The 25543-nt window shown below is 41.9% G+C and overlaps 2 protein-coding genes across 4 annotated transcripts in view; one reads left to right on the forward strand and one right to left on the reverse strand.

Annotated features, from left to right (window-relative positions):
• The window catches only part of mcf2l2 (MCF.2 cell line derived transforming sequence-like 2), a 98363-nt gene that overhangs the window by 22397 nt on the left and 50423 nt on the right, over nucleotides 1-25543 (forward strand). For both annotated transcript variants that reach the window (XM_041934570.1, XM_041934569.1), the window contains exons 15-17: nucleotides 2158-2246; nucleotides 19604-19670; nucleotides 20325-20440. In XM_041934570.1, the coding sequence (XP_041790504.1) occupies nucleotides 2158-2246; nucleotides 19604-19670; nucleotides 20325-20440 (272 nt within the window). The remainder of the gene's footprint in view (nucleotides 1-2157; nucleotides 2247-19603; nucleotides 19671-20324; nucleotides 20441-25543) is intronic.
• LOC121604932 (lactosylceramide 1,3-N-acetyl-beta-D-glucosaminyltransferase A-like) lies at nucleotides 3813-16157 on the reverse strand. 2 transcript variants are annotated; one of them, XM_041934571.1, is made up of 2 exons: nucleotides 15889-16157; nucleotides 3813-7378 (listed from the first exon to the last, which is right to left on the reverse strand). In XM_041934571.1, exon 2 carries the CDS (start codon nucleotides 6754-6756, stop codon nucleotides 5569-5571), a length of 1188 nt encoding a protein of 395 aa, XP_041790505.1. In that variant the 5' UTR covers nucleotides 6757-7378; nucleotides 15889-16157; the 3' UTR covers nucleotides 3813-5568. The 2 variants fall into 2 exon arrangements, with proteins under 2 accessions (XP_041790505.1, XP_041790506.1); XM_041934572.1 differs by lacking the exon at nucleotides 15889-16157 and adding an exon at nucleotides 9506-9618.

The raw sequence follows: 25543 nt of genomic DNA on the forward strand, positions 1-25543 counted from the left end.
AATTGATATGCACTTGCAGAATTTGATGATGCTTTATTTTATTTTATTTTATTTAAGTTCATTGTGGCGCAAACAACATTGCATTTAACTAAAGCAAAAAAAAAAAAAAACAAAACCTCCAGTTATTGCAGGTTTAACATAAACACTCTGAACAGCATGGTTACAACTGTGTCCTGGCAGCCCCTCACACACACGCTTGTTGCTATGCATATTTACACCGAGCTGTTACAGCGAGTCTGTCACCCCACACACCCCACGTGGGTCACACTCCACATAGGCACACAGCCATGCCCCACACAGATGTAGGTACCACTCCTCTGTTACATTTCTTAAATATCTCGGAAGGGATGGGTCCAGCAGAATCTGATGTTGTACTATGTCTTAAATACCGAGCTCCTTCCACGCCTCGACAAACCAATACAGCGTCTAAGTTACTAAAGGCACTGCGACGATCTCACATTCAACCTCACGCTCCGTCTTACCCTCACTCTGCAGCACAAAAGTGAAGAGGATGAGCAAACCAAACCACAGCAAAACAAAACCAGCAAAAACTGACTTTATCATACAACCCTCTCCACTAGCAGCATCTCTCCTCCCACCCCCCACCTCTCCTGGGGGAGGTCAGAGGTCACCTCCAGAACAGCAGCCCTGAGGCTGCTGGGGATTCAGTGTTTTGTCAGCGGAGACGATTGTGGTTTAAACAAAGTCCCACCAACACAAGGGTCTCACTAATCAGTATGCCACCCCGCTGCTGTTTGCTGCTATGCTGCGATTTTGCTCTGATCTCATTAATTGGTTTACAGTGTGCATAATTTGGATGCACGCCCCGAGGTTATGTTGTGCCGCTGACAAACACAATCTGTCTGTGTAGTGATAGTGTTGGTGTGTTAGATCATAAACCCTCCTCCATAATTGATGAGGACAGAGCTGTGTGAAGTGAGTGCCAAAATCAAGAGGCTACCAAGCATTTTCCCTCTTGTTGTTGGTTGTATTGGGCTCCTTTAACATGCTTAAAGAGACCTGTGCTGAATTCTAAGTGTTTAAGTAGGCAGTTTTTACAACTAGCGAAATTAATGCAGCTTTTTTTTCCCTTACTGTTTCCCTCAATGACTGCTGTTGACATGCCATGGAAGGCACTGGGGGTCTAGAGTTTCTCTTGTCATACTGTCATTTACCAATAAATAGTTCATGTACCTGTAAATAAAGGTCAGAAACATTAACTAAGTACATCTAATCCTGGAATAGGATTTTATTTGGATAAAAACTTTTCATTTAACCTGTTTATGCTGAGCAACTTAGCCAATGATATCAGAAAAGTATAGTTGCAACCAAGAAGCCTCAGAGCAGACTGAAATATTTTTGCACAACCTCAGGAGGTGGTTAATCGTGCATTCCAGCCGGATGTTGCAAACTTGTAAACGCACCCGTCTCTCTCAGTAGCATGTACTAGTCAGTATGTAATGTATGTATGTTAGTAAGCAGTATGCTGAACTGACATCTACAGTGTTGCACTCTGATAAAGGCACTGAAATGTTGGCAGAACAACTTCTTTTGTCCACTCATCCGAGTCATCCATGTTTGTGTTATGTGGGATCAGATTACATGATATCAACAAGGTAATACCACCCAACAGATGTGGGGCGTTGGAAACATGAACAGGCATCAAGCAAGACAAATGCACATTCCATCTAGTGTAGAGTGTCATAGCGGATGACAGCTAATGCTGCACGCTGCATGCCAATGTCTATGATATGTTCTGTGACCTTAACCCCAGAGAGCACAGAGTTCTGCAGCTGTAAGAATGACATAGCAAAAGGGAATGATGATAGATGATTTTCATAGATGTGCATTAAATCCAATTCAGATTCTATGTGGCTATGACCAGTGCATCTTACAACAAATTCCAGCAATTATTGTTTTGGTGTTGGCATGGTCATTATTTCCACCTATAGCCACGAGGCTCATCACAAACTCTGCACCTCCAGATGATAAAGCTGTGTCCCAGTTCAGGGGCCACAGTGTCGGTGCAATGTTTAGCTGATAGCATGACACAGATCACAGCTAGATGTACCAGTGGTGTCTGTGTTTGCATTTTAGGCACAGCATACAAAGCCCCCTGCCCTTATAATTAAGCCTGTGTGTGTGTTTGTGTCACAGATTGAGGTGATGCATGAAGAAAGCCAAGGAGGCTCCACCCATGTTGTTGTGACCAATGAGACAGAGGAGAGTCTGTCCAGCAGACGCAGGTAAGGACAGAATACCCTGCTGAGGCCATACTTGAGTGTTCACATGCCACTTTTTTCTTGAGTACATCATTTTCTAGGTTGGGAAACGAGATGTGAGGTCAAACTGCACAGCAAAGCTAAATTCACTGTTTCCAGAGAGCAAAAACACAGCTGGCGCAGTATTACAGTGCTGTAGTATGGTGATTCATAGCCCTTACCACGTGTACTGTGTGTGAGGAGCACATTTCAGACACAGGTGGTGTAACAGTTAACATCCAGGTGCAAGTGGTGATGCAGGACCGCAGTGTGGAATTTATCCCTGTTTAATTTTAGCCTGCTTTGTATGAAAGCAGTCAGATCAGAGCAACTTAAGCATGAGAACATTCCAATATACAGGTACTTCATTTAAAGGTCATTTCCAGATATTTACTTAGATATATAAAAATACTACACTTGGAATAATATTTGGTGTCTCGTGTTTTTTGGAGTTTTTTTTCCATAAAAAGATCAGTACCTTCAGTTAAATTCTTAGGTTCAATTTCAAACATTCAGCTGCTGGACACAAAACATCTCCTTCACTGAAAAGTCCACTTTCAGTGTCTGTGCACTGGAGGCTTCAAGGTTCCACATATTTTGTTTGTGTGCTGCATAGTGCAACATGAATTGTTTTCAAACTAAATGTGATGTGATGCACATATCTGATGTTTTAGCCTTTTCCACCTCAGCAAAGCATAAAAACATTTTCAAATTACTGGCATTTCCACTCAGGTGTTTTATGTGCGCCTCGTGAGATCAGAGAGAAACAGTGAGACAGCGTCTGAATGGATCAGAAAACAAAAATAATTTAGCGACGCAACTGCTCCTATTCGGCACCATGACACAGAACAGCAGCAGCCTGTGGGTGGCCTCCTGCTCGATGATACTTTCAAATACACACAACAGGCCCAGTCCAGTGTATTCTGACTGTGCCAGACAGTAATACTATGAAGGAGACCTATAATATTATATTTGTTTGCAGCAATAATATAGTCAGAGGGGTTTTAAAAGTTTCACCCACATACATTTTGTGAGATCATTCAATCACTGATCTTCTGTTGAGCTGACAACATCCTGTCTCCTCACATATGGAATTACTTCCCTGAGGTGAATGCACTCAGTTGCATTTTCAGATCTATATTCGCTTCGACCAGCATTCAAAATTCAGCATCAGGAAACACTTTCTCTAGTGCTAAACTACTTCCTTGACGCGCCCAGTACATGCCAGGCATCAGAGCTTATTTAGTTGTGCAAATCAGATGAACTGCTGACTAAGCACTTTGTGGACCGGTCATGGTATGAGCTGTTTTAGAGGAAACTGGCGAACAGCCTGTTTTGTTGTTTAGGGACGAGAACCTGTTCACACATGAAAAGCTGCTTAGTTTAGTAACAAAAATGAAAACAACCATAGAATCAATTCGCTTGTTCAATACATTATTCCTAGTTTCAGTGTTTCAGTAGTGAACTCTTTCATCTGTGGACCCACAAATGTGCTGCACCAGCAGTGGAAAAAAGGTGCTTAAAAGTTGGCGACACGAACAAACCTCCTGGTGGTGTCTCAGATTGTTTTATTATTAAAACCACAGCGCAGCAGGATGCAGCAGTAATGGGAGAGCAAAGAAGAGGGTCACCGGAAAAGAGTGTGGTCAAGAACAGGAAACAGAGCAGAGGGGGTGAGTGGTGAGGAAAAAAATATCTGACAGTCTTGGCGGGGTTAAATTCTCCCTTAATATGATGATGAACAGATAATGATGGTGATAAAACAGCACTTATTTTCATCCGTTACAAAGACAATACACAGAGGTACACAGTACATTGGGGTAACTGCCCTGAAACCCTGACTTTCCCCCCAAAATGTTCTGCTTTCTGTTATGTCCATATGTTGGTAGGGACATCCTGGCATCATTTAACTCAGAGACAGCTCTCTCAATAGGAGATGTCACTTTGTCAGCCTGATGGGAATGAGTCAGTCAGAGCAGAACTAAAAACAAATACAGAGTTCAAGGGTCCAAGGGTTGAGGAGAATGTTTCTGACCAGCCAAAAGAAGATGCCAACAATAAATGATACAGAACATTTCGGGTTAAATATTCCTCACACAGAGTATCTTTTATACATGATTTATGAATGTGATCTTCAGCTACATTTGCTTCTGCGCAGTTCCGATCGAAGCCCCTGAAAAACCAGTGACTCCCACTGAAAACAATCTATTTCCAAGCACCTTTTTGGCCCCAGCCCAGTATCCAAGGAATTACATTCATTCAATCAGCCCAGTCCTGATGTTCTTGTGGATGTTGTTGCTTCTTGTTCTTAAGGCAAAACTGATATTAGGGCTGCAAACATTCATGTCATCTTTGATGAATCTAACTACTATTATCTTAAAGATATTTAATCTACAATGATGCAAAACAGAGAAAATCAGCAAATTCCCACATTGGAGAGGCTGCAAGCAGCATTTTTTGGTGCCACATTTGCTTAAAAAAATAACTGATGTGAATCAATTATAAAAAAAAAAAAAAAATAGTTGCCAATTAATTCACTTTTGATTGGCTAATCGATTCATTCAATTGAAATACACAAAATAAAATGGTTACTGTACTTGAGCTTTTGATTACAGGTCTCTGAAAGGTTGCTCCTCAGAGTTTACTATCAAGAAGCCAGTTAGTCTGATGATGCTGAACCAAATTTACAGAGGCAGTCACATTGTAAACATGCAGGATGTTCTTTTACAAACAAGATTTTAAAATGGTTTATACAGAAATATGCTTTGTCCATCCCATATTGGGACTGCTTGTTACAGGGTTAAAGTCAGCCAGATTGTCCTCTCACACAGCTCCTGCATTGTCAAGTCAAGCAGTCATATATAACACCAGAAGGGCATTCAGATTTGAAAAGCTCTGAATGTGACATGTATGCAGAGCGTGAAATGAACTTCGTCAATGCACTAGTCACACCACAACTCCTAATATTCAACAGCTAGTTTAGACATTATCTTAGACTGTAAAGACAGAACTAAACCCTTCAGAAGTTAGCAAGTGAATGACAATGTGAAGCAGGGTTTACCAGTCTCTTATCTCTTTGGCTGAAACCAAGTGATAATGGATCCTGCTAAAGACTGAAGAACAACTGATTACATTCGATTGCTTCACAGAACAGCTTTGGTCTTTATAACAGAGAGTCAAATGCAGAGTACAGCCAGCAAAACTGACATTTAACATGGAAGAGAGAAAAAAAAAAAAGATCCAGACTGTGCAAGGTACCGTCATTTGTTTGTGTGGTACATTCAGCAGTCCTCCATCTTGAGTGCATTCATGTAAAAGCAGCCATACAGGAGTAAGTGTTCTGGTAATATGGCAGACACAGCAGCATCACTCTCACCGCTGTGCAGTACACACTGCCTAAAAATCCTCTGGAGTGGCGGTACACCGTCGGGTCTGTCGCTGCCTGCCACAGTGAGCGCAAGTCCGTGGCGTGACCGTGCGATGTGATCATGTGATCATAGATGCAGGGGTGGTATGGAGCCTTCCCCTCCCCTGAAAAGTACACATGCTCCTGGGGAGAGACCCCCATGGCCTTGGCGCAAATCCCCATGAAGACGTCGTCGATGTACATGGAGGAGTTCAGCATCAGGGTTGCATAGTAGATCTTAGCGGCCACATCCCTTGAAACCACGTACCCGGCTCCAGCCGTGTAGTCTGGGTAGGAGGGCCAGGGGTACAGATCATTAGGAACGTGGTATTTGCTTTTTTTACGACGAATCGGAGGGGCTCCTCTGTGCACGTGCCCCACCCACAGGTCTTTGGCCTCTGGTTGTCTACTCAGGAGCTCCTGCAGGTACTTCACCAAATTGGGCACGTGGATGAACACGTCATCATCTGCAGACATGAGGAAGCGTGCCTGAGGGCAGTAGTCGTGGCCCCAGTGGAACTGCAGGATCAGTTTGGCGGTCAGATTGTGGAAGGTGTCCAAGAAATTCTGCTGGATCAGGTCTCCGTAGGCTCGGTCCTCCTGCAGCAGCGCACTCTGCACACTGGATCTCCGCCCGACATCCGGGTGGACGCCAAGGACGAACACCGTCCTCATGTTCACCCCCAGTTGTGACCAAACAAAGCTCTCGTTCCCCCACGTGTCCCTGATGGCCTGGCGCTGCTCAAAGTTCTCTGGAGATGATTTCACAAACAGCAGCAGGAGAACATCATCCAAGCTTTTCTCATCTTTAGCACCAGCTCCGCATTTACCCGGATGGTTGATGAGGTACGGATAGCTCACTAAGCCAGCATCCGCACCATCTCTGCGGTGATGCCTGGGGGGGATGGAGAAAGAGGAATTGAGAAAGTCGTATCTGTTGACCAGGTAGCGGTACGTGTAGGATCTCATGTGGCTGACCACATGGTGGTCCAGTCCCTCCCAGCAGACCATCACCACACTCAGCAACAGGCCCGTGGTCAGCAGCTGCACGTAGTGCCACTTGCGGATACGACGGAAGTTCATGAACATCACGGCTAATGTTTGTTTCTGCTATCTGTGAACGGCGACAGCAGGTGTCCTCTGGATCCTTCTAGACCAGGGCTCTCCTGGAGCTTTATCCTCCTCTATCTAACCTGGCTCGTCTTTTTCTGATAGCAGAGTACGCTATTTCATCTCCGACTCCTTTCACTCTTAAGCTTGACTCCTCATTTGACTCTCACGTCTGCCTCTCGCGCTCCTTTCATCTATCTAATCATCTTCCGTATCACCTCATTCGCTTTATCTTCAATCGTCCGTCTCGCCTCACACATATCCTCTTTCCCTCCTCCTCCTCCTCCTGTCCTTACAACTGGCTTCTCTTTTTAATGTTGTCAAGTCCAGTAGGCTTTTGTCAGGCTCTTCGGCAGTCTGGGTGCTCTGTAACTGATCTTCCTATGCCGTGTGAAGCAAAAGCTCCAATCCCTCATAGTGATCCAGCCTCACACAGATCCAGGTAAAGCTCAGTGTCCTTTCTTCAGCTCAAAAAATTCAATATGCTCTTTTGTCCTTCTCTCCTGGGAACTCCTGGTTAGTTTGAGCGCTCCCCTCCACTTCCTGATCCCTTCTCCTCCTGTTTACTGTAGCGTCAGCATGTCATGGAAACACATGGCACCTGAGAAACAGAGAAACAATTTACATCAGTCACATAGACAAGACTATTCATACTCGGGCGACACATTCAACAGGGAAAACACTAGTTTTGAAATGATTAACTGATTCATTCTTCAAATGAATTGGCAACTATTTTTAATTTTCCATTAATTATGTCATTTATCCAAACACAAAAACATTCTATTCAGGCCATAACTATTAATCAGCTGACAGTGATCGTTAATCACTGTCCTGGTTTTCTAGTTTAGAAAGAAGCAGACACATCCACACAAATCTGATCTCTGTTTGCAGCATCAGCCTCTCTCTTTCCTTTTGTATCTGCTGTGATCAAAAAAAAAAAAAAAAAAAAAAAAAAAAAAGCTTTGCGCCTTTGGGGCAGACTTTAAAATGAAGACTTGTGCTGCCTCAACTTTCCAAGACCAGAAGTGTTACATCCATTTTTACAGGGTATCACACCAGGCCAACTATCTAACTACAGGTTAGGACAGTACACATTCCAGGTAGACCGAAAATGATGAGTGGATTCATCAGTTAGTCAATTGACAGCTAATCTGAAACCATTTTAACTATCAATCACTTGTTTAAATCATTTATCAAGCAACAAATAAATAAATAAATAAATAATGTCGCAATGTGAAGAGTGGCTGCTTGTCTGTTTCATATTGTTGTAAATATTGTTGCATCCTAGAAAATTAATTTTAAAAATAATAAATTCAGAATTAAAATTATTCCAGGGACCTTATCAAAATGTGCAATTGCAAAAAATGTCCATCACAGTTTCCTTCAGCTCAGAGTAATCATTTGATTTAGTCTGACCAGAAGCCCAAACTCTTGTACAATGTTTGGTATTTGTGTTTGAGAAGCAACTGAAGTGATAAACACTTTGATGTAAGATAAGATAAAGATGTATTTATTCCCAGCTAGGGAAATTTGGGCATTACAGCAGCATGTGATAGCAGCGGGAAGAAAAATAGCAGCAGAGGTAGAGAACATTCGCAAAAAACAAAATACAAAATAAAAAGTAGACTATATATATATGATGTACATATTATACAAGCAAAATGAAATTTGAGTATATAAAAGAAAAAATATGTGGAAAAAATACATAATACAATACAAATAAGTATGTATTGCCCCAGTAGCTGTGGAAAAAAAACAATGTAAACTGCCTTCAGATTAAAAATAATAAATAGTGTTACTGCTATTGCACAGAAGAATAAAATATACAAAACAGTAAATGATATGTTATATTGCACAAATGTATGGATATGAGTGTAATTTGTCAAACAACATCAACACAGTCTTATGTTAGGTGATGCTGGAGTTGAATAATCTGACAGCTGATGGAATGAAGGACCTGCGGTAGCGTTCCTTCTTACACACTGGATGCAACAGTATGTTACTAAAGGAGCCCCCACTGTGTCATGCAGGGGGTGGGAGGGGTTGCCCATGATCGATGTCAGCTACATCCTCAGTGGGGTCCAGAGGGCAGTCCAGGACAGAGCCTGCTCTCCTGACCCTCTCACAGAAAAGAGACTTAATAAACTTTAATACAAAACCTGCAGGTTATTTTTCTCTTGATCGACGTCTCTATTTATGCTGAAGGTCGGTATGCAAATAATGTAAACACCCTCTCGAAAGGTGTGCCTGGGGGCACAGGCTGCTTAGACTGGGGCGGGACCGGTGGAACGGGGTCCCGGTCTGGATCTGTTGACGCGCAACGCTTACATGCTCCGAAATGAAGGCGACAAAGTCTGACCAGCAACACGACTTAGACAACAGGTCGAGCTTTATGTGCTCATGTCACAGACGTTAGTGACCTTACACCGGTCGGTCCGCTCCTCTCACGTGACACCGTGTCGCGTGAGGGGACAAACGCGCACACAGATCACTCCGCGCGCACAGGTACAGCTCTAACAGGTAAAAAGAAGTTTTTAAAAACCAAACAGAAGAGAATGTGAGCGGGTCGTCCTGCTGGATCACAGCGGGCGGACGGACAGCCAGCAGCTGCTGAAAAAGGCCACTTCTGTCTTCCGGATCTATCAGTTAGTCAGACGCAGCAGAGACGCCAGCGGGACAAAACGCCCCCGGCACGAAAACAGAGGCTTCACAGACACAAGCTACTCACCGAAACTGAGGAGAAACTCCGCTGGCGGGGCTCAAGAAGTGCACAGAAAACGATGTTGTTCTATACTTGATTAATGGAGGCAGTCGCGGTTTCATGTCATCATTACCTGTGCGTCTTTTGGATTTGCTGAGGATAGGGATTGCGTCACCACGTGGTATTTACGCACGGGCAGGTGTTGAGGCAACGTTCTAGCCGCAGGCCTTTGTAGGGTGAGGAAGGTGTGGTGGGTGTGCGTGAGCGTTTGTGTGCGTTCAGTGTGCAAGCAGAACCAACAACGCAGGGGGAGAGCGAGGGGGGGGGTTACCAAATTACTGGCAAGTGGTGACTGGTAGTGCTATTAAAAGTGAAACAATTGGGTGGTACGATCCTCAGGAGGACAATGTAAGAAAAGCGTCTAAAAAGCGTGCATTATCCTCACTTCCCTAATATTCTGACTAAAAGCACAAGGAAACCCGCACAGGTCTAATGTTTGACGAAAAACAAAATGTTTTACTCAAAACCATGCCCGTGGGATAGAGGGGTGCTGATGAGTTGACCTGAAATAAGAACTTGCTTTGTTCATAAAGCCTGATGTTACTCTACAGTTCTGTGGTGTGTCTGTGAGGTGCAGGAACACACTGCAGACTGAAGTCTCTGTTAGCAGTGACAGACAGATAGTTCTGCACCCTAGTAACCTATGGTATCTCCACATCCATAAAGCAGTGAGATCACAGTTAATTATGTCTTGTTTGGTTGTGCAATGGTCCGAATGAGCTAGGTGCTGAAGGCTCCTTCAGGCGAGGCTGCTGACCTGTAGATAATGACTGATGTCGTGATGTTTTAGTCGGAAACAGGAAAGCTTCACAGCAAGAGAGGCAGCTCAGATATGAGGGAATTATTCAAAGTGCCTGCAGGTGATATGACACGCTTGTACTCCAATCCTTGTTTATACTTCTGTCCTCATTGACAATAATCTATATATCTATCTATACAACTAATGAAGAATAACCATAAACTACAATGTTCAAGGGTCAGACTTTGCTGAACACAGCAAGTTGCTTTATCAGCTGTGTGTCTTGCATGTGACTGTTGAGAAAGCGACAGCGCAGGGTGTCCTGTTTCTCTCCCGGCCGAGGCATGTGCTGTGGATCTCTGTTGTTGTCGCTTGACGTGGTCATCCCCCGCTTTCTTCCCTACTGTTTGTGTAATCTTTAAGTCATGCGTTTGACCTGCCTTCCTGCCATTGTTGGTCCAGACATTAACACATGTAGGAACATGGTGAAGGCACAACCCTGCTGAACTCCTATCAGTCCAGTCTAGTCCTTAACACTTCAAAATATTAAAAGATCTGCCTTTAAGAAAAGCATTTCAACAATTTTCTGAAGATTAATTTTTGGTTGTTTGATTCAGTGATGACATGAAAACTAAAACAGGTATAAGTTCACAATTTTATCATTTACGAATTCCATAATTAACAGTTCATGTCAATAAATGTGGGTTAAACTGGGCCTTTTCAAAAAGAAAGTGAGCCAAATTTAAAACATACTTAGAAGTTGACTTTGTTGGAGTCACTGGTTTGAAAAAAGAACACTGGGAGGACATCATCAACTAGCAGTTGCAGCATTTTATATATCTTTTCATGTAGAAACAAGCTAAAGTTAAATTATTTTTAATACAAACATACACATCTTTGCATTGATTATGTATTTTTCCTGAAATCATTCAGGCCTAATTCGAGCCAGAACAGGAAGGGGGGTGGCTGGACACAGGCTGGCCTGTAAACCACGAACATCACCATTGTACATTGTAAACACCCCAAAACAGCCTGTCCCCCATGTTGGCTAACTGTCTTTAACTCTGCCGAGGATGCTGTCAATGTAAGTGCCGACCCAGCACAATGAACCATAATAGAGGGGATTTAGCCCAGCAGAGCCCCCCGAGCACAGAAGCTGCTGACATCTGTGCAATGCTGCCACACAATAGGCTGAACACGAATTTCCACAGCAGCATAATTTAGCTGAACACTGGGGTCATCCAACAATGGAGGGCTCTGACAACATGTGGCCGAGCCTTGACATCCAGAGGTCTTGTGACTAAGCATGACAGGATCCACTATCTAGGCTTCATATATGATGACCCACAAAGTATCAATCTCTGCATTTTCCATATATGACTATTTGACTACTCTACATTTTCCAATTGTATTGCACAGGAATAGTATTCAACATGAAGTCAATTCAGAAATGCTTGAATTTGACCTCGAAAGACTTTTTTTCAAGATCTTTCAAGGGGAAACCACCTACCACACAGGAGGTGAGGCCTTTTCTGTTTCCTGTTACCTTAGAATAAGGATAGTGGGAAAGTACTCTGAGGTTGAACCAACGAAACCAAAGTTTTGTCTTGTTTTAAGTACTGATACAACTGTCAGTAGGAGCCATCTTTCTCTTCTACATTGCACCCTCAACAAAAGAGGCTCACGGAGTCACTTCACATACATTTGATCAAATAATTCCGACAGAATAGTAATAGGAATGTATTCAGAAGTTGCCTAGTAATGAGGATTTATCTTATAAATCATGCAACATTGCTACATGCTGCTTTTGACAAGAAAAGTGTCAATGTAGGCGCTGGTGATTATTTTTTTGATACTGCCCTCTGCTGCTTTAGAATGAATCAAAAAACATAGAAAAAATATACCTGCTAAAACTGGACATTGTCCTCCACAATACTGCAACACACTGTCTGAGTGAAACTGTAGAATCACCAGCAATGGGCTCTACAGTTCAGGAAAATGAGACTCGCGCATGTCATGCAGCGAGAGCTGTTGCAAATTAACAGGGGTCACCTGCTAGATGCTAGCGAAAAGTGGTAATAACTTTCTTTATAACCACTTCCTTTGGCGAGAAACTGCTGTTTGCACAATAAAAAACAGTTCCTCTCTTAATGTTCTAGAAATCTAACTAAATTGAAATCAAATGAGTGTTTATTTGGAGAAATGTGATGCTGTACAATGATAACTACAGTTGTTGTTGACTGTAAATGTTTAGTCAAGTGACATCTCGCACTGTGGCTTGTGATATTATCTTGCAACAGTGCAGACTCTGCCACAACTAGTCACAGGCCATGGACCCTCATTTCTTTCTCAAGAATCCCTGAGAAGCCTCTCAAGATTCAAAATTTCTTTATTGTCATTGAGCATGACGTGTCAATGAAATTTGCATTGCAACCCCCATGTTAGAAACAGGATAATAAGAAAGATAAGAAAGATTCTGAAATAAAATTAAGATACTAGAATAAAATAAACCAACATGCAAAATATTCGTAAATGCAATTAAAAATATACCAGAAATGAAAATATACTAAGACAATGAAAATAAACTAAAACAATAAACAATAAAATATACCAGTGAAATGTGCCAATATACTAAAATGTATATAATTTAGTTAAGTGTGTGTGTACCTAAATGTTAAGTACACAGAAGGTGCAGGTGGAGGTGGACAAAGTGCAGTTCAGCAGTACATGTACAATAGTGTACAGTTGATTACCAATAATATGGTCAAACTACTCGTTTTCTTGTAGCCACTTGTGGGGAGTCAAGTGTTGTTTGATTCTTCCTTTTACTTTCAGGTGGCCAGAGGAGGCCAATAGCATATAATAATTAAAAGTTAAGGCCCAGTTTAAAATTTGAAACTCTCTTGAAAGCTGCAGTGAGGCATTAGAGTGAGAACTTAATCTAAGTTTTACACATTAGTCAGCTTCGCTGTCCAGGTGTTGATATTTGACACCAGGAAGTTCTTGGGGCTTGAAAAGTTCAGATTAATCTGTGTTTTTCCACCACCACGGCAAACAATGTAGATGAGTTCACCTCAGTACATTTTATAAGCTGGAACTGGACTGAGCATCTATCTAAACAGGAGATGAAAAATAGGCTCATAAGTCTGCATGAACTTTGTTTACAACACTTGCCTCCCTTGCAAATTTGCAGAATGTAAGCAAATGTGCGACAGGCGCTACCTTTCCACTGCGGCTCAACAGATGACATGTGCTATCTACCCATCAGAATCAAACACTCTGGACATGCTGTGTAACATACGTAGTTATGGTTCTCTGTGAAATCAGTGTTGGTCGCTGGGGTGAAATATTACAGGAATGCAGACTATTCCTTGTTACTGAGGCTGTGGTTTCTCTGTGAGCTGAATCACACAGTCTGCTAGCTGAGTTAACTCTGGTGACTGGTCTGTGACACATGGATTAGACATGTACAGTATAAGGCTCCACCTTAAACTGTCACAAAAAGGTCTTCAACTGAATCTGTTTTATGACGGAGGTTAAGAAAAGTGAGATTTAGAAATGCAAGTTGAAACTCTGGTTTTGTTTTTGTAGTTGTGGCTGTCATTTATCCAATTATTTGCTCACCAAAGTAATTTCTGAGATGTGGGAACCTGGTGACATCACGGCAGCAGAGTCTAATGGGCTAAGGAACATGAGCGGTCAGGCAGTCAGTTGGAAACAAGCTGGCAATTTCCACATTGTCTTATTTGTATGTGAAAGCGAGCTCTCTGAATTCAATGCCAAATTTCCTAATTTGACTGATAGACATGTGCTAGTAAAATGTTTAAAGGTGATAGAAGTGGTTCAGAGCAGGATACCTGTCACTGCATGTCAAATGTCTTACCAGTGTCATATCAATATCAGGTGTTACCATACACCTGCTCCGTAGCTGTCCTGACTGAAAGCAAAAGTTGCCAAAATGATGCCACCAGCCCTACTGAGACATTCAGGCGGAATAGGCCTGAGCCATAAAACCAGTCTTAACAGCACACTGTCAGAATTATACAGCATGGTGGTCAAATGCATGACCAGTCGGTTTGTTCCAGTATACAATGGTTATTCATTTTAGTGCACACTAAGCAATAAAGTTATTTACACGTCAAGCAGTGAACATGCTGTATTTATTCTTGAAGTGAAGGAAACACACATTTGCATGCTAAGAAAAGGTAAAAGATGAAAAGGAGGCAGGAGGACATGAGGAAACATGCCGTCCAAGCTGGCTCATACAAATCACTGCTCTTTTCTTCTACCATGAAAGAAGCTCCACAGCCACCAGTCCAAAAGTGAAACTAAAACCTGCCATGTTTCGTGAAATATCCTTTTTGGACACAGTACAGGAAATGATAGCTGTGTTTTGTGTTCGCTCATTAGCAATAATAGGCCTGGCCTGCTGTCTGCTTTATAGCGCTACACATGAAAACAATAAACAAAGGCATCGGAGGCTTCTATAGCCTGATTCCAGACCTTTGAGTCACTGCTCACAGCCGCAGTTCTTTCGGTTATTCAAATAGAGAGCTGTCATAATCCTGCCAGAGCCAGAAAGATGGCAAAATATCTGGTGACGAACATGGATGGGATGGACGCAACTGTTGTATGACCTCTTACAGGAATAACAACTCTTAAATCAGCATATTTCCTTCAAAATGATGTAACCAGGATAATTATGCCCTCATCAGCTTGTTCTCGACAGCCAGCCTGAGAGACAGATTTAACATGCCTAGAAATGCTGCCTCACGCAGTCATCTGATGGACACTTATACAGCAGAAACCGTCCGTTTCCTGCATGACACAACTTTTCCTTTACATCTTAGCTTCATTTCCTTTTATCTAATTCTTAGCAGTGTGGCCAAACTGTTGGCTCTGACCTGCAGCAACACTAGAGGGCAGAAACCAGCCATGTGTTTTTTTAGTCAGCTATAAAACACATGAACCATCCTGTGCCCCAGTTCATGAGAGCCAGTTAGTTTCCCGTCAGTGCGTCTCAGAAGCAAGCTGTTGTTGCTGATTGTTGTATTGTATATTATTGTTATTATTATTATTTTATAGCGATTGGTCTTCAGTGATATCAGTAAGGTGAGAGTCCAAAGGACAAGACAATAGCGAGGCCAGCCACAGCCGGTTGATCCACTGTCGTACCGCCACACTGCAAGACTACCGGACTCATCCTCTGCACCCCTCCATAATATGACTGTGAACAAGTCATCCATTTATATCATTTTGCTTTTGTGAGAAAATAAATGATGCCTATTGCTTTGCTAACCTGAATCAGCTGCTCCGTCTTACTGGAACACTCCTGTAAACTCTGGATATGGCCTGGCGTCCTCTCAGCTGAGACCCGGTGAAAAAGTGCTTTGAGTTCTGGTGCTATTTACTTGTTTGACTTCATCATCCTGACACATCCAGCTTGTCCCCCCCCCCCCCCCCCCCCCCCCTTACCTCTCTAACTCTGTCAGTCTGCTACTGCAAGCTGACACCTTTAGCCTGGGACACTGGATGGTATTATAGACTTCATTTAGAGCAACACCCTTCAGCACACGGATACACACACACACACACTGTGTTCCTGACTTACCGGCCTGTTTCTGAGTCCAGTCCATGTGTAGGTAAAGTACAGATAAAGCCCTCTTCTCTGCTCTGCCCAGCCCCTGTAAACTCTGCTTTTATCTGCCTACCTGTGACACTCACTTTCCCTGCCTCACTCTTTCCAACCGCCTCTCTTCTCTCTTCTATCTCTGCTTTCTGCCATTTACAATTTCCTCTTTCCTCTTTTTCCCCTGTAAGCCGCAGTAGTCCACTTCAGCAACTCAGCTGCGCTTCAAGTGTTGCTCTGATTGCCCTGAAGGTCCCTGTGTGAGCGTGTGTGAGAGAGACTGTGTGTGGAGTGGGTGGGTGTATCTTGTGGAGGGGGAGGAACCACTGGGCTCTTTACTTCCCCTTCACTTTATCCCACTTCCCTGTATCTGTGCTCCTTTTCAGGCTGTATCAGTATTTATATCCACAAGCACTTGGAGGAATTTCAGGTTTCTCTTGGTGAATGTGTAAGGTAGTTACTGCCCAGCAGATAGATTACACACACAGGAGGGGCAAGGAAACATCACACAGCAGCTGGACTTATTACTGTCTAGGTGGCCGTTCCAAATATGAGCACCAGATTAGACAGTGAGCCAGAACTGGCCACCAAACGCAATGACAACGGCCCTCAGCAGGTGCTCAGATAAGAATGCATCAGGTTAGTTATTATTGAAAGTCTGTGGTAACGTTTGCAAACTCAGCTATCCACTTTCTAGAAAAAGAAAAATTGAATATGGACCCCAGTCTTCCCCCGATGTTTAATGTTAGAAAGGAACAGACTCCCAAATGTTAAATGTAGATAGTAATGTGGTATTGTTGAAAAAAATTTTTTTTTTCTTTCCACAGATACTGTCCAAAATTTTTACTATTATTTATTTATTTATTTTAAACTGGAAACTATGAATAATATGCATAGTATCATTACAACCAATATTTCCATGCACAAAAAGCAAGACAAATTTCAGTTCATCTCTACTAATATAATATAATATGATCTAATCTAATATAAGGCTTACTACAAGAATAATGGAGAGATATTAGTCCTAATTGCTTATTCTCTGCAAATGGGACCGAGCACCACTGTCTGAACCCCAGAGACACATAAACCATTCCCTACCATCAGACTGAAACCTCAGTGAAAGCAGAAGCCTTATCCTAAAGAGGAAACGGCTAAATGTCATTCAGGATCATTTGCACCCAAATGGAACTCTATTTGCTCTGTTAATTGAGTTTAATAAGCCTCGAGAAGAGAAAAGATGAAATCAATCATTTATTGAGACATCTTTGACATTGTGTGCTAGAACTCAGCTGTATGACCTCCACAGTATACGGGGGGGGGGGGGGGGGGAATTCAAATCTTAAATGTTGCCCTGTCCTGTCACACTGGTAGCTGCACAATAACTTTGCCCAAATACAATAATATATATTAAGATTTCTTAACAGTGACCACTGTGGGCACAAGTGGCACTTAGAGGATAACAGGGAATGCTTATTCCCCAGCTGGGGAAATTTGGCAAGTAGGACAACACTAAGCACAGGGAGAACATGCAAGCTCTGAGCTCACAACCCTGCACAGCATAACATTTAATGGACACAAATACATGCTTAAAGTTTTCAAAATTCATGTACAACTATGGCAACTGCTGATTAGTGTTTCTGATAGCAGGCAGCAGTGTAGTAGCGAGGATGCAGAAACATCGGTCACTACGTAGCCCTGTAGTGAGAGTCTGTATTTACAGTCATACTGAAAGCTAATGTAGTGAGACGTTCATGGTTCATGTTGATACTTATTTGCTTAGAAATATTTTTGTTTGCTAAGAACATTCATTTAAAATCTAGTGATGTTTAGCAATATACAGAGGGTATGTCTTCTGAATCGCATCAGCTGATACACACATCATGTGCAATAAACTTAATTATGGCGTTTTCACTGATTGGAGGAGAAGTCTGTGTCTGTGTGCAATGTACAAATCAGTGCCAGCACTCATGTTGTGAGCATATTTAAAGACAGTCAGGTAATGAGCACATAAGACTAGCCCTTTGTGTCCCTGGACTTGTGCACATTCTTAGTTATAACAAGGTTAGAGAGAAGCGCGTCAGTTACAGTCTGGGCCTCAGATTTGTAGCCACGGCGAGAGAGACACCTGAAAAGTCTGCGGCTGCTCAACAGGCAAGCAGCGTTTGCACACACTCAACCGTTTTTTCCATTTCCTGTATGTGTGTGTGATATGAGGGATGGGAGCATCTGATGCATTTGCTTATAGCTTTATTGATCTATTGTAGAGTACATCAAAAAGCCTCTTAGCACATCTCTATGGGTTTGTGACAGCGTATAAATTGCACAAAGTCAAACCTCACACAAGTAAGGAGCATTACTGTCTGCACATAGGTTGATGTTGTTTTGTGGGAGTGGTGAAGGCTTTCAAACTCGCTCAAACTCAACTCAAATCACAAGCTTTCTCCAGAGCTATCAACTGTATCTCATCATCTTCTTCAGTGGATGGAGAATGGATTCCATGTGGTGGAAAGCTCGGGAAAAAGTTTTTTTTTTTTTTTTGTCAAGCGACTGTTACCAAAGTCAAGAATGAACTTCCGTTTTCACACATGCATAAAGAACCCCAATGGGGTTAGTCATCAGTGTCGTCTTGGCTTGAGTGTGAAGCAGAAAGCATGTGTTACAAACTGGAGGTGTGGTTTAAAGGCAAACAGGCCACTAGCCTCTAACTGTCGGTGCTCGAGTCGTATTGTGGGGAAAGGAATGTAAACGGCAGGCTAGATATAGAAGAAGAATCCTCACCTTTTGGGCCCCGCTCTGCACATGTGGAAATGAAAGTGTGCATGTCTGATTGAGCCGTTACTCACAGCTGAACTGTAAACTGCCGTCTTAGCAGGAGAAGTAACTGGAAGAAACCGCTGCAGATGAAAAGCTGATCCAGTTATATTACTGTAGTAACAGGATGCCAGGGTCAATTAGCGCTGGAGGCTTTGTTTGAGTACACATGACGTTCTTCAGCATGTGACCAAACAGACACACAAGCACATATGTTTGGATAATCCCAAACTTTTACAGCTCCTGAGAACCCGACTGACATCGCCCTGACTTCCTCTGGGTGGAAGGATACCAAACGATTGATTTAGCAACTAATGAAAGTTGGACATGAGTGTTCAGTTTCCTGATGACCCACAAAGTGGTTCAGTCCCTCTGATTGACCATTAGGATAAGGATCCAATTACCAATGTAAAGGAAACAGCATGAAATTAAAACAAATTCAAGTTTCCCTTTTGTAATGGTGCCACATTTGTCCTTTGGGAGACAAATCCTAAGGAAGTCTGATCTCACTGCTCTTCCAGAACACCCACAAATCACTCTTGTTCATGAGTGTGTCATTACTGCTGTGCCAAGATTGAAAAGCCATTATCTGAGTTTTCACGTTGTTGTCATTAGTCAGTTTGTTGGTCTAAGTGGACAACTTCAGCAGCAGCAGGGTCGACCGGCTGCTCTCATGTGACCAAGAGAGCACTTCACTGACATATTGATTGCTGGTTACTGATCCATTAGTTTGTTTGTCAGCTTGCAAAGATCCCTATCAGCCCAACACAGGATGGATGAATAAATGAATGTATGAATGAATTAATTTTTTGGGGGAACTTCCTCTTGAAGGTTTTCATTATTTACTCTGTGTTAGAAATCAGCCTGATTTCTTCTTTCTCTGCAGACACATCATGACTGAGCTGATTGAAACAGAGAGGCTGTATGTGGAGGAACTGCAAAGCATCATGGAGGTACAGTACATCTGCTTGCAATGGGACTGTCTATTAATTTTAATAGCGATCATTAGATGTACACCATTAGTTTGGAGTTGTTAATTGATTTTCTGATTTTGTACTCTGAGCTGTTGATACTGGATTTTATCATTTCAGTAGGGAAATGCTCAATGTAAATAGTCTCCAAGCCGGACATTCAATAGCATTAGCTCTAATCCTGAGCTCAATATTGATTGCCATTTAGTAGAAAGAACACTGCATTCCCTCTCCTCCTAAAACCGTACCTCCAGACCCCTGTCGGTGTACGAACTTCATATGATCTCCAGGGTTAAATATGTTCGCACACGCGCAGGAAAGGTTGAACTGCAGCAGGAACACATTGATGCTGACTGTTCAGTATGTTGATTATATGGAGCACAGCATGGTGTGTCGGTGTGTATTAGTCTAGAATTAATTCCCATCACCCACAGACGTCGATCTGTGGACTGAGTGTAACACTGCAGATGGGCAGAGGTTAAGACTCTGTCTCTCTGATGCTCTCAGGTTGAAATGATTAGCTGTCTGAGATGTTTTGCTGCATTGCCAGTTCATTTATGACTAATTTTGATATGTGCTTCCATTTTCTTACTCACTGTCTCATTATTCTGCACTCCTCCTTACCCTCCTCCCCAGGGTTATTTCACAGAGCTGGATAACTCTGAACTCAGCCACCTCATCCCCCCATCCCTGGAGAACAAGAGGGATGTGCTATTTGGCAACCTGCCAGAGATATATGAATTTCACAACAGGTAGGTGAAGTATTTCTTGTACGTTGCCATATGATATACTGCATCTTTGGAACACTGCTATCAGTAACAAACAAGACTGACCACAAGATAAAATAGCATATAATAGACTGAGAAATTGATAAGCCCCTAGGGCTTTCAGGGCTTCAGGACTCACAGGCAGAACACAAGCGAAACAGAAGGCGAGCTCAACAAGCTGGTTTATTAACAAAACAGTTCTTTCCAAAAACAGCCAACAAAATGCGCTTAGGAAAAAAGGCAACTAGGCAAATAACAAAGGTGCTGAGGTTCAAAATACACAAGGACAAGACAAGACAAGAGTCTGGGTTTAGCTATGACTGGAATTAGCGATCACAAAAGTACCATAACGTACAAGATGATCTGGCACAGGACAAAGGGAGATGCAGACTATATATACATGAGGTAAAAATATACAGGTGGAGACAATCAGGGCGGGGCAGACAATCAGACAGGCGGGAAGGACACCAGGAAGTGAAGGGTCTGAAACGAGAGGAGAGTTGGGGTTTCACAATAAGAAAGGAAGTGCAGGACAAGACACGACGCTGTGAACATATCAACAGACCCGACGAGACATGGCAGAAATCACTCCACAAGAGTCACATGGCTTTTTTTTAAGTGATAGTATAAAAAAGTTTTATCACTGTTATAATCCCTCTTTTTTATATTGTAATGTCATATAACTATACAAACATACTATACTATACAAACAAATATAACTATATTTTTACTCTATGCGTGACCTGAAACGACTTTTGAACCTTGCATGCTATCTACTGTGCAAGTGTTTAATGTCTCTGTTGTATATTTTTGATGCACCTTCATTAGTTTAATTTGTCAAGGCAATGTTTTCCTTCCTACAAGTTAAAAAAACTAAGCAAAACTAAATTTCCATACCCTCTCCCTTTTTTCTATTGACATATCTCCTTATAAAGTTGTCATGGTAAACTGTTCACACATCCAGCTGATATACAGTACTAGCATTCTGTAAGAGTAGTGTTTGTGTCCAGCTGATGGACGTGATTCTAATATTCACTCTGCTTTGAGCTCTGTTTTGTTCTCCGCCAACTCCCACGAACATTATCCGACTATTTAGCTGCTACAGGCTCCACTATGTTCACCAGCTAGTTGCTAATTTCGGTTGTCAGCTTTTTGGTGCTGCCAAAATGAGCTCAAATGAGCTGGAATGGTCTGTAGAACTGAAAGGAACTACAGAGTTAAGTGATAATTCCCTGTGGTTTCATCACCAAGTATGACACCTTTCACATTACACGCAGTCATTTGATCCTTTTTTTATATAAGAATATTGATTAGAGTAGCATTAAAGTCACAATGATATGATAAAAGTGGTGGACAGATGTATCCTGTGCAGAGTGTGTCAGTGTTGATCTACTGTGACAGGAGGCTTTAGACAGAGTCAGGCAGGTTCTCCTCATCTCCAGTGTCAACAACGAGGGGGTTGTCCACTAATCACAGTGTTGGCGGTTCGATCCCAGCTCCTACTCTCCACAAATGTCCTTGGGCAAGACAGTAAACCAGTAAACCTCAGATTGCTGCTGGTCAGGCTAGCACCCTGCGTGGTGGCTTGCTGTCATCAGTGTGTGAGCGTGTATGTGAATGGGTGAAGGAGTGCAAAATGCAAATCATCCTGCTAATTTTCAAAAGAACTATTAACATACTGCTCATCATCCACCCATGAGTCCTAGCACAGTCTAGTTTTACCTCAAGGCCACTCTGGAGAAATATGGACTTAAGGTTTTCCTGCATACGGCAGCAGTTTCTCACAGGTTGGAAATATAAATTAAAAACAGTTGTTCATTCAGTTTTTACCATCAGTTTGTGTTAATACTCCATCTTTTTATCCAACTTCTTTGAAATAATTATGTAAGTCTAAGTAGTTTATACAGATATTTATTAAATGCACAAAGATTTATGCTTTCAGTCTTGTCTTCCCACTCACTCACTCACCTGGACTCACCTGTCCATCCACAGTCAGAATGCCAGCTTGTCTATTTGCTGAAGGTGGTTTCTCTCTCTCTCTCTCTCTCTCACACACACACACACAAACAAACACACACACACATGCTTACACAAATACAGCTAATGTCTTCCTAGATATTTGATTTTAATAGTGGGAGGAACAGCAAACAAACTACAGTATGCCAAGACAATGCATCTCTGTCACTTCCAGCTCAATCACATGATCTCCCCTCAGCTGAAAGCAGACTGTCACTCTCATATAGACAAAGTGTTTTTTCGACCGCAGTGAACAGCACTGGTAATGTATCATAAACTGACTAAATTGTATTACATAATTAAAGAGGCAGTGTTTCCATCGTTGCTGTGGTGGTTGAGTGTGTTGGCTGCTTCAGTTTCCATCTTGGTGCCATATCGTTTACATTTTAGACTAGGAAGGCACCTCTACACTTCTCATACTTGATGCCTTTTATTCCCAAGAGATATATTCAGTCAATATTTCAATAACTGTTACTCCAGTATTAACTGGTGCACCTTTAGAGGATTTAATCATCCTTTTCTTTTATTTCAGTTATAAATGGGAGGAATAGAATTATATTAAATAAATGTAAATTTGTCTTTATGAGTATATGACACTAATCATACTATATCTTTCTTCACTTTTGCTCTAGCAGTAGTGTTGTTATCGTTTGTATAATGACCACGATGTCTGCTGTCTGTGTGGGTTGTGTCCCGACTGTGGAGTAATATCATGTAGAGCAAACCTTAAAAAGTCTTCAACCAAAACTGGCTCCTTTAGTTTAGTCCTGCATTAGTCTTGTAAAATAAACAAAAATCACACGTGACAGGAAAAGCTCATCTGGAGCACGTGGCAAAAGAAAGAAGAAAGGCACTGTTGGCTCCAGACATGAAAATGTGAAAAGGTGCGTTACAAAAGAAGACCGGTGACAAAGAAAAAAGCAAGATTGTATGAGAGAGAGAGTACAAAAAGACATTAGCTGTGTGTTGTGGGTGTGGTAGTGGTTGCTACAGCCAATAAGAGCTTTTCTTTCTCCTCATTTGTTTTAGATGGAGAAGAGAAAATTCCTTGTTTAATCTGGGGATTAGATGCAAAAATTAGTCTTCGACCATGACCCACTTAATCAGTAAAATAAAAACAATATATGAAACTAACCCTACTATTGATAAGAAAAAGTATATAAAAAGGATTTTCCTGGCGGTATGTCATTCAAAACACCTGACCAAAAGGGAATGAATGCTTCCTAGCATCATTACTAAATGATTCCTAACATAGATGAACAGTAGGTGACAGTATGGTGAAAGGGTAGACATACACTGTACAACAACAGCTTACAAAAAGGCCTAGTATGTGTGACAAAGTTGGGAATCAGTTTCCCTTTAAAAGGATCTTGGGCTGGATATCATTAATTCATCCTGATTCCAACATGAATTAAAAGGATAGGTGCTAGCTTTCAGCTTTCTGAGTTCTTATAGCTCAAAGTCCACTCAGTTTGTATGTGAGTCTGTAGTGACAGAAAGAGTTCACACCTTGGTGATCCTTCCAGCTCTTCTCATGTTTCTTCTCTGGAGACGCAAATATCAACCAGAGGTCAGGTCTTATTGCACTTCCATCATAGAATCAAACTCATTTTAATAAGATTTTGATGACCATTTGCTTTGTTTTTGGACCTTGTGGCTCAGGAGGTGGAGTGAGTTGCCCACAGATCATGTCCGTTCAATCCTCGGCTGCTCCAGTCTGCATGCTGAAGTCTCCTTGGGCAAGATACTGAACCCCAAATTGCTCCTGATGCTGTGTCATAGCTGTGTGTGCATGGATGAATGTGGCCTGTGTTGTAAAGCACTTTAAGTGGTTGGTCAAAGTGCCATATAAATGCAGTTCATTTACCATGTTAATTCCACTGGGCCTCTGTTGTAAATCCCTGTTGAGCTAAATGCTGATCTTTCCTGGGAGTGGATGATTCCTCCACTCTGTTTAAAGTCAGGTTAAAGTCGCTATTTATTTTAACAGAATCCTGTTTGAATGTTTATCATAGAGAAAAACAGGTTAGATTTAGGCTTTATAATTATTTGTCTTTTTAAAATGTTTGTTTCACTTTAACAAAATGAAAGGTTTTGAGGACGAGGCTAGACTGATGAGTTTGAGAATGCTGTCTTGAGTAAACAGACTGGAGTATATTCTTCACCAAAACAAATAAAAAGCAGGACAATAGCCTAAACTCTGATGTAGTATCACCTATAATTGATGTTTCAGGCCTGAAAGGGGATTTTTCTAACATAACAGTTAATATTATTACGTATACCTATTCATATTATTACGTATACATATATTAGCTACATACTGTATGTCTATGTTAATACTGTAGGTAGCATTACTACTTATCTGAGCATGCTAATGTTTAATTTGAACAGACACACACACTATATTATTCATTCTTTATACATTTGCTCTTTTGCAGTGTGCATGGCTCATTTAAAACCCATACATACCATTTGTTCTCACAAGTTGGACTTCATCCCTGCCATTCGTAACGATTAATGCTGACAGCGTAACAAATAGTCAAGATTTATAGATAGGAAAATTGAACTTTTGTGACTCTGCAGTCAGTGTGTTGACACATTTGAGCTGTAGAGCACTGGTTTGTGTTTACTTCTTCATCCTGTAGTTTATAGACCTGAATGTAACTGTGGCATGAGTGTGTGTACTTCATGTACAAACAGAAGTGTCAGTGCTGACAAGATAGTTACTCACAGCAGCTGTCAACAAGCAGAACAATTCAGAGGCATCACAGGCGTTCCAGGCAGATTAGACTCCCTGAAGGCCTGAAGAGTTGTACCTCCTTTCCAATCCATCCTTTATCTCATTCACCCTTTTTTCTTCTTGCACTTTCTCCCCTCTCTCTCTTGCTTCCTGTTTTGTCTTGCCTGTTTTCTCTACCTCTCTGTTTTTCTCTCACAGTCTACTTGTTAGCACTGCCTCTTGTCTTTTTGTACAATAACTGGTAAAAGTCTGAAGAAGAGCCATGATTAGACTGCCTGGGATTATTTCCACTTCTTTAGACTCTGCTCTTGGCCCAGCTGTAAAGGGGTTCC

Source organism: Chelmon rostratus, chromosome 4 (genome assembly GCF_017976325.1).
Source record: "Chelmon rostratus isolate fCheRos1 chromosome 4, fCheRos1.pri, whole genome shotgun sequence".
NCBI lineage: Eukaryota > Metazoa > Chordata > Actinopteri > Chaetodontiformes > Chaetodontidae > Chelmon > Chelmon rostratus.

Coding starts and splice junctions, on each gene's coding strand:
- LOC121604932 (XM_041934571.1), bottom strand. CDS start 6,756: ATGTTCATGAACTTCCGTCGTATCCGCAAGTGGCACTACGTGCAGCTG.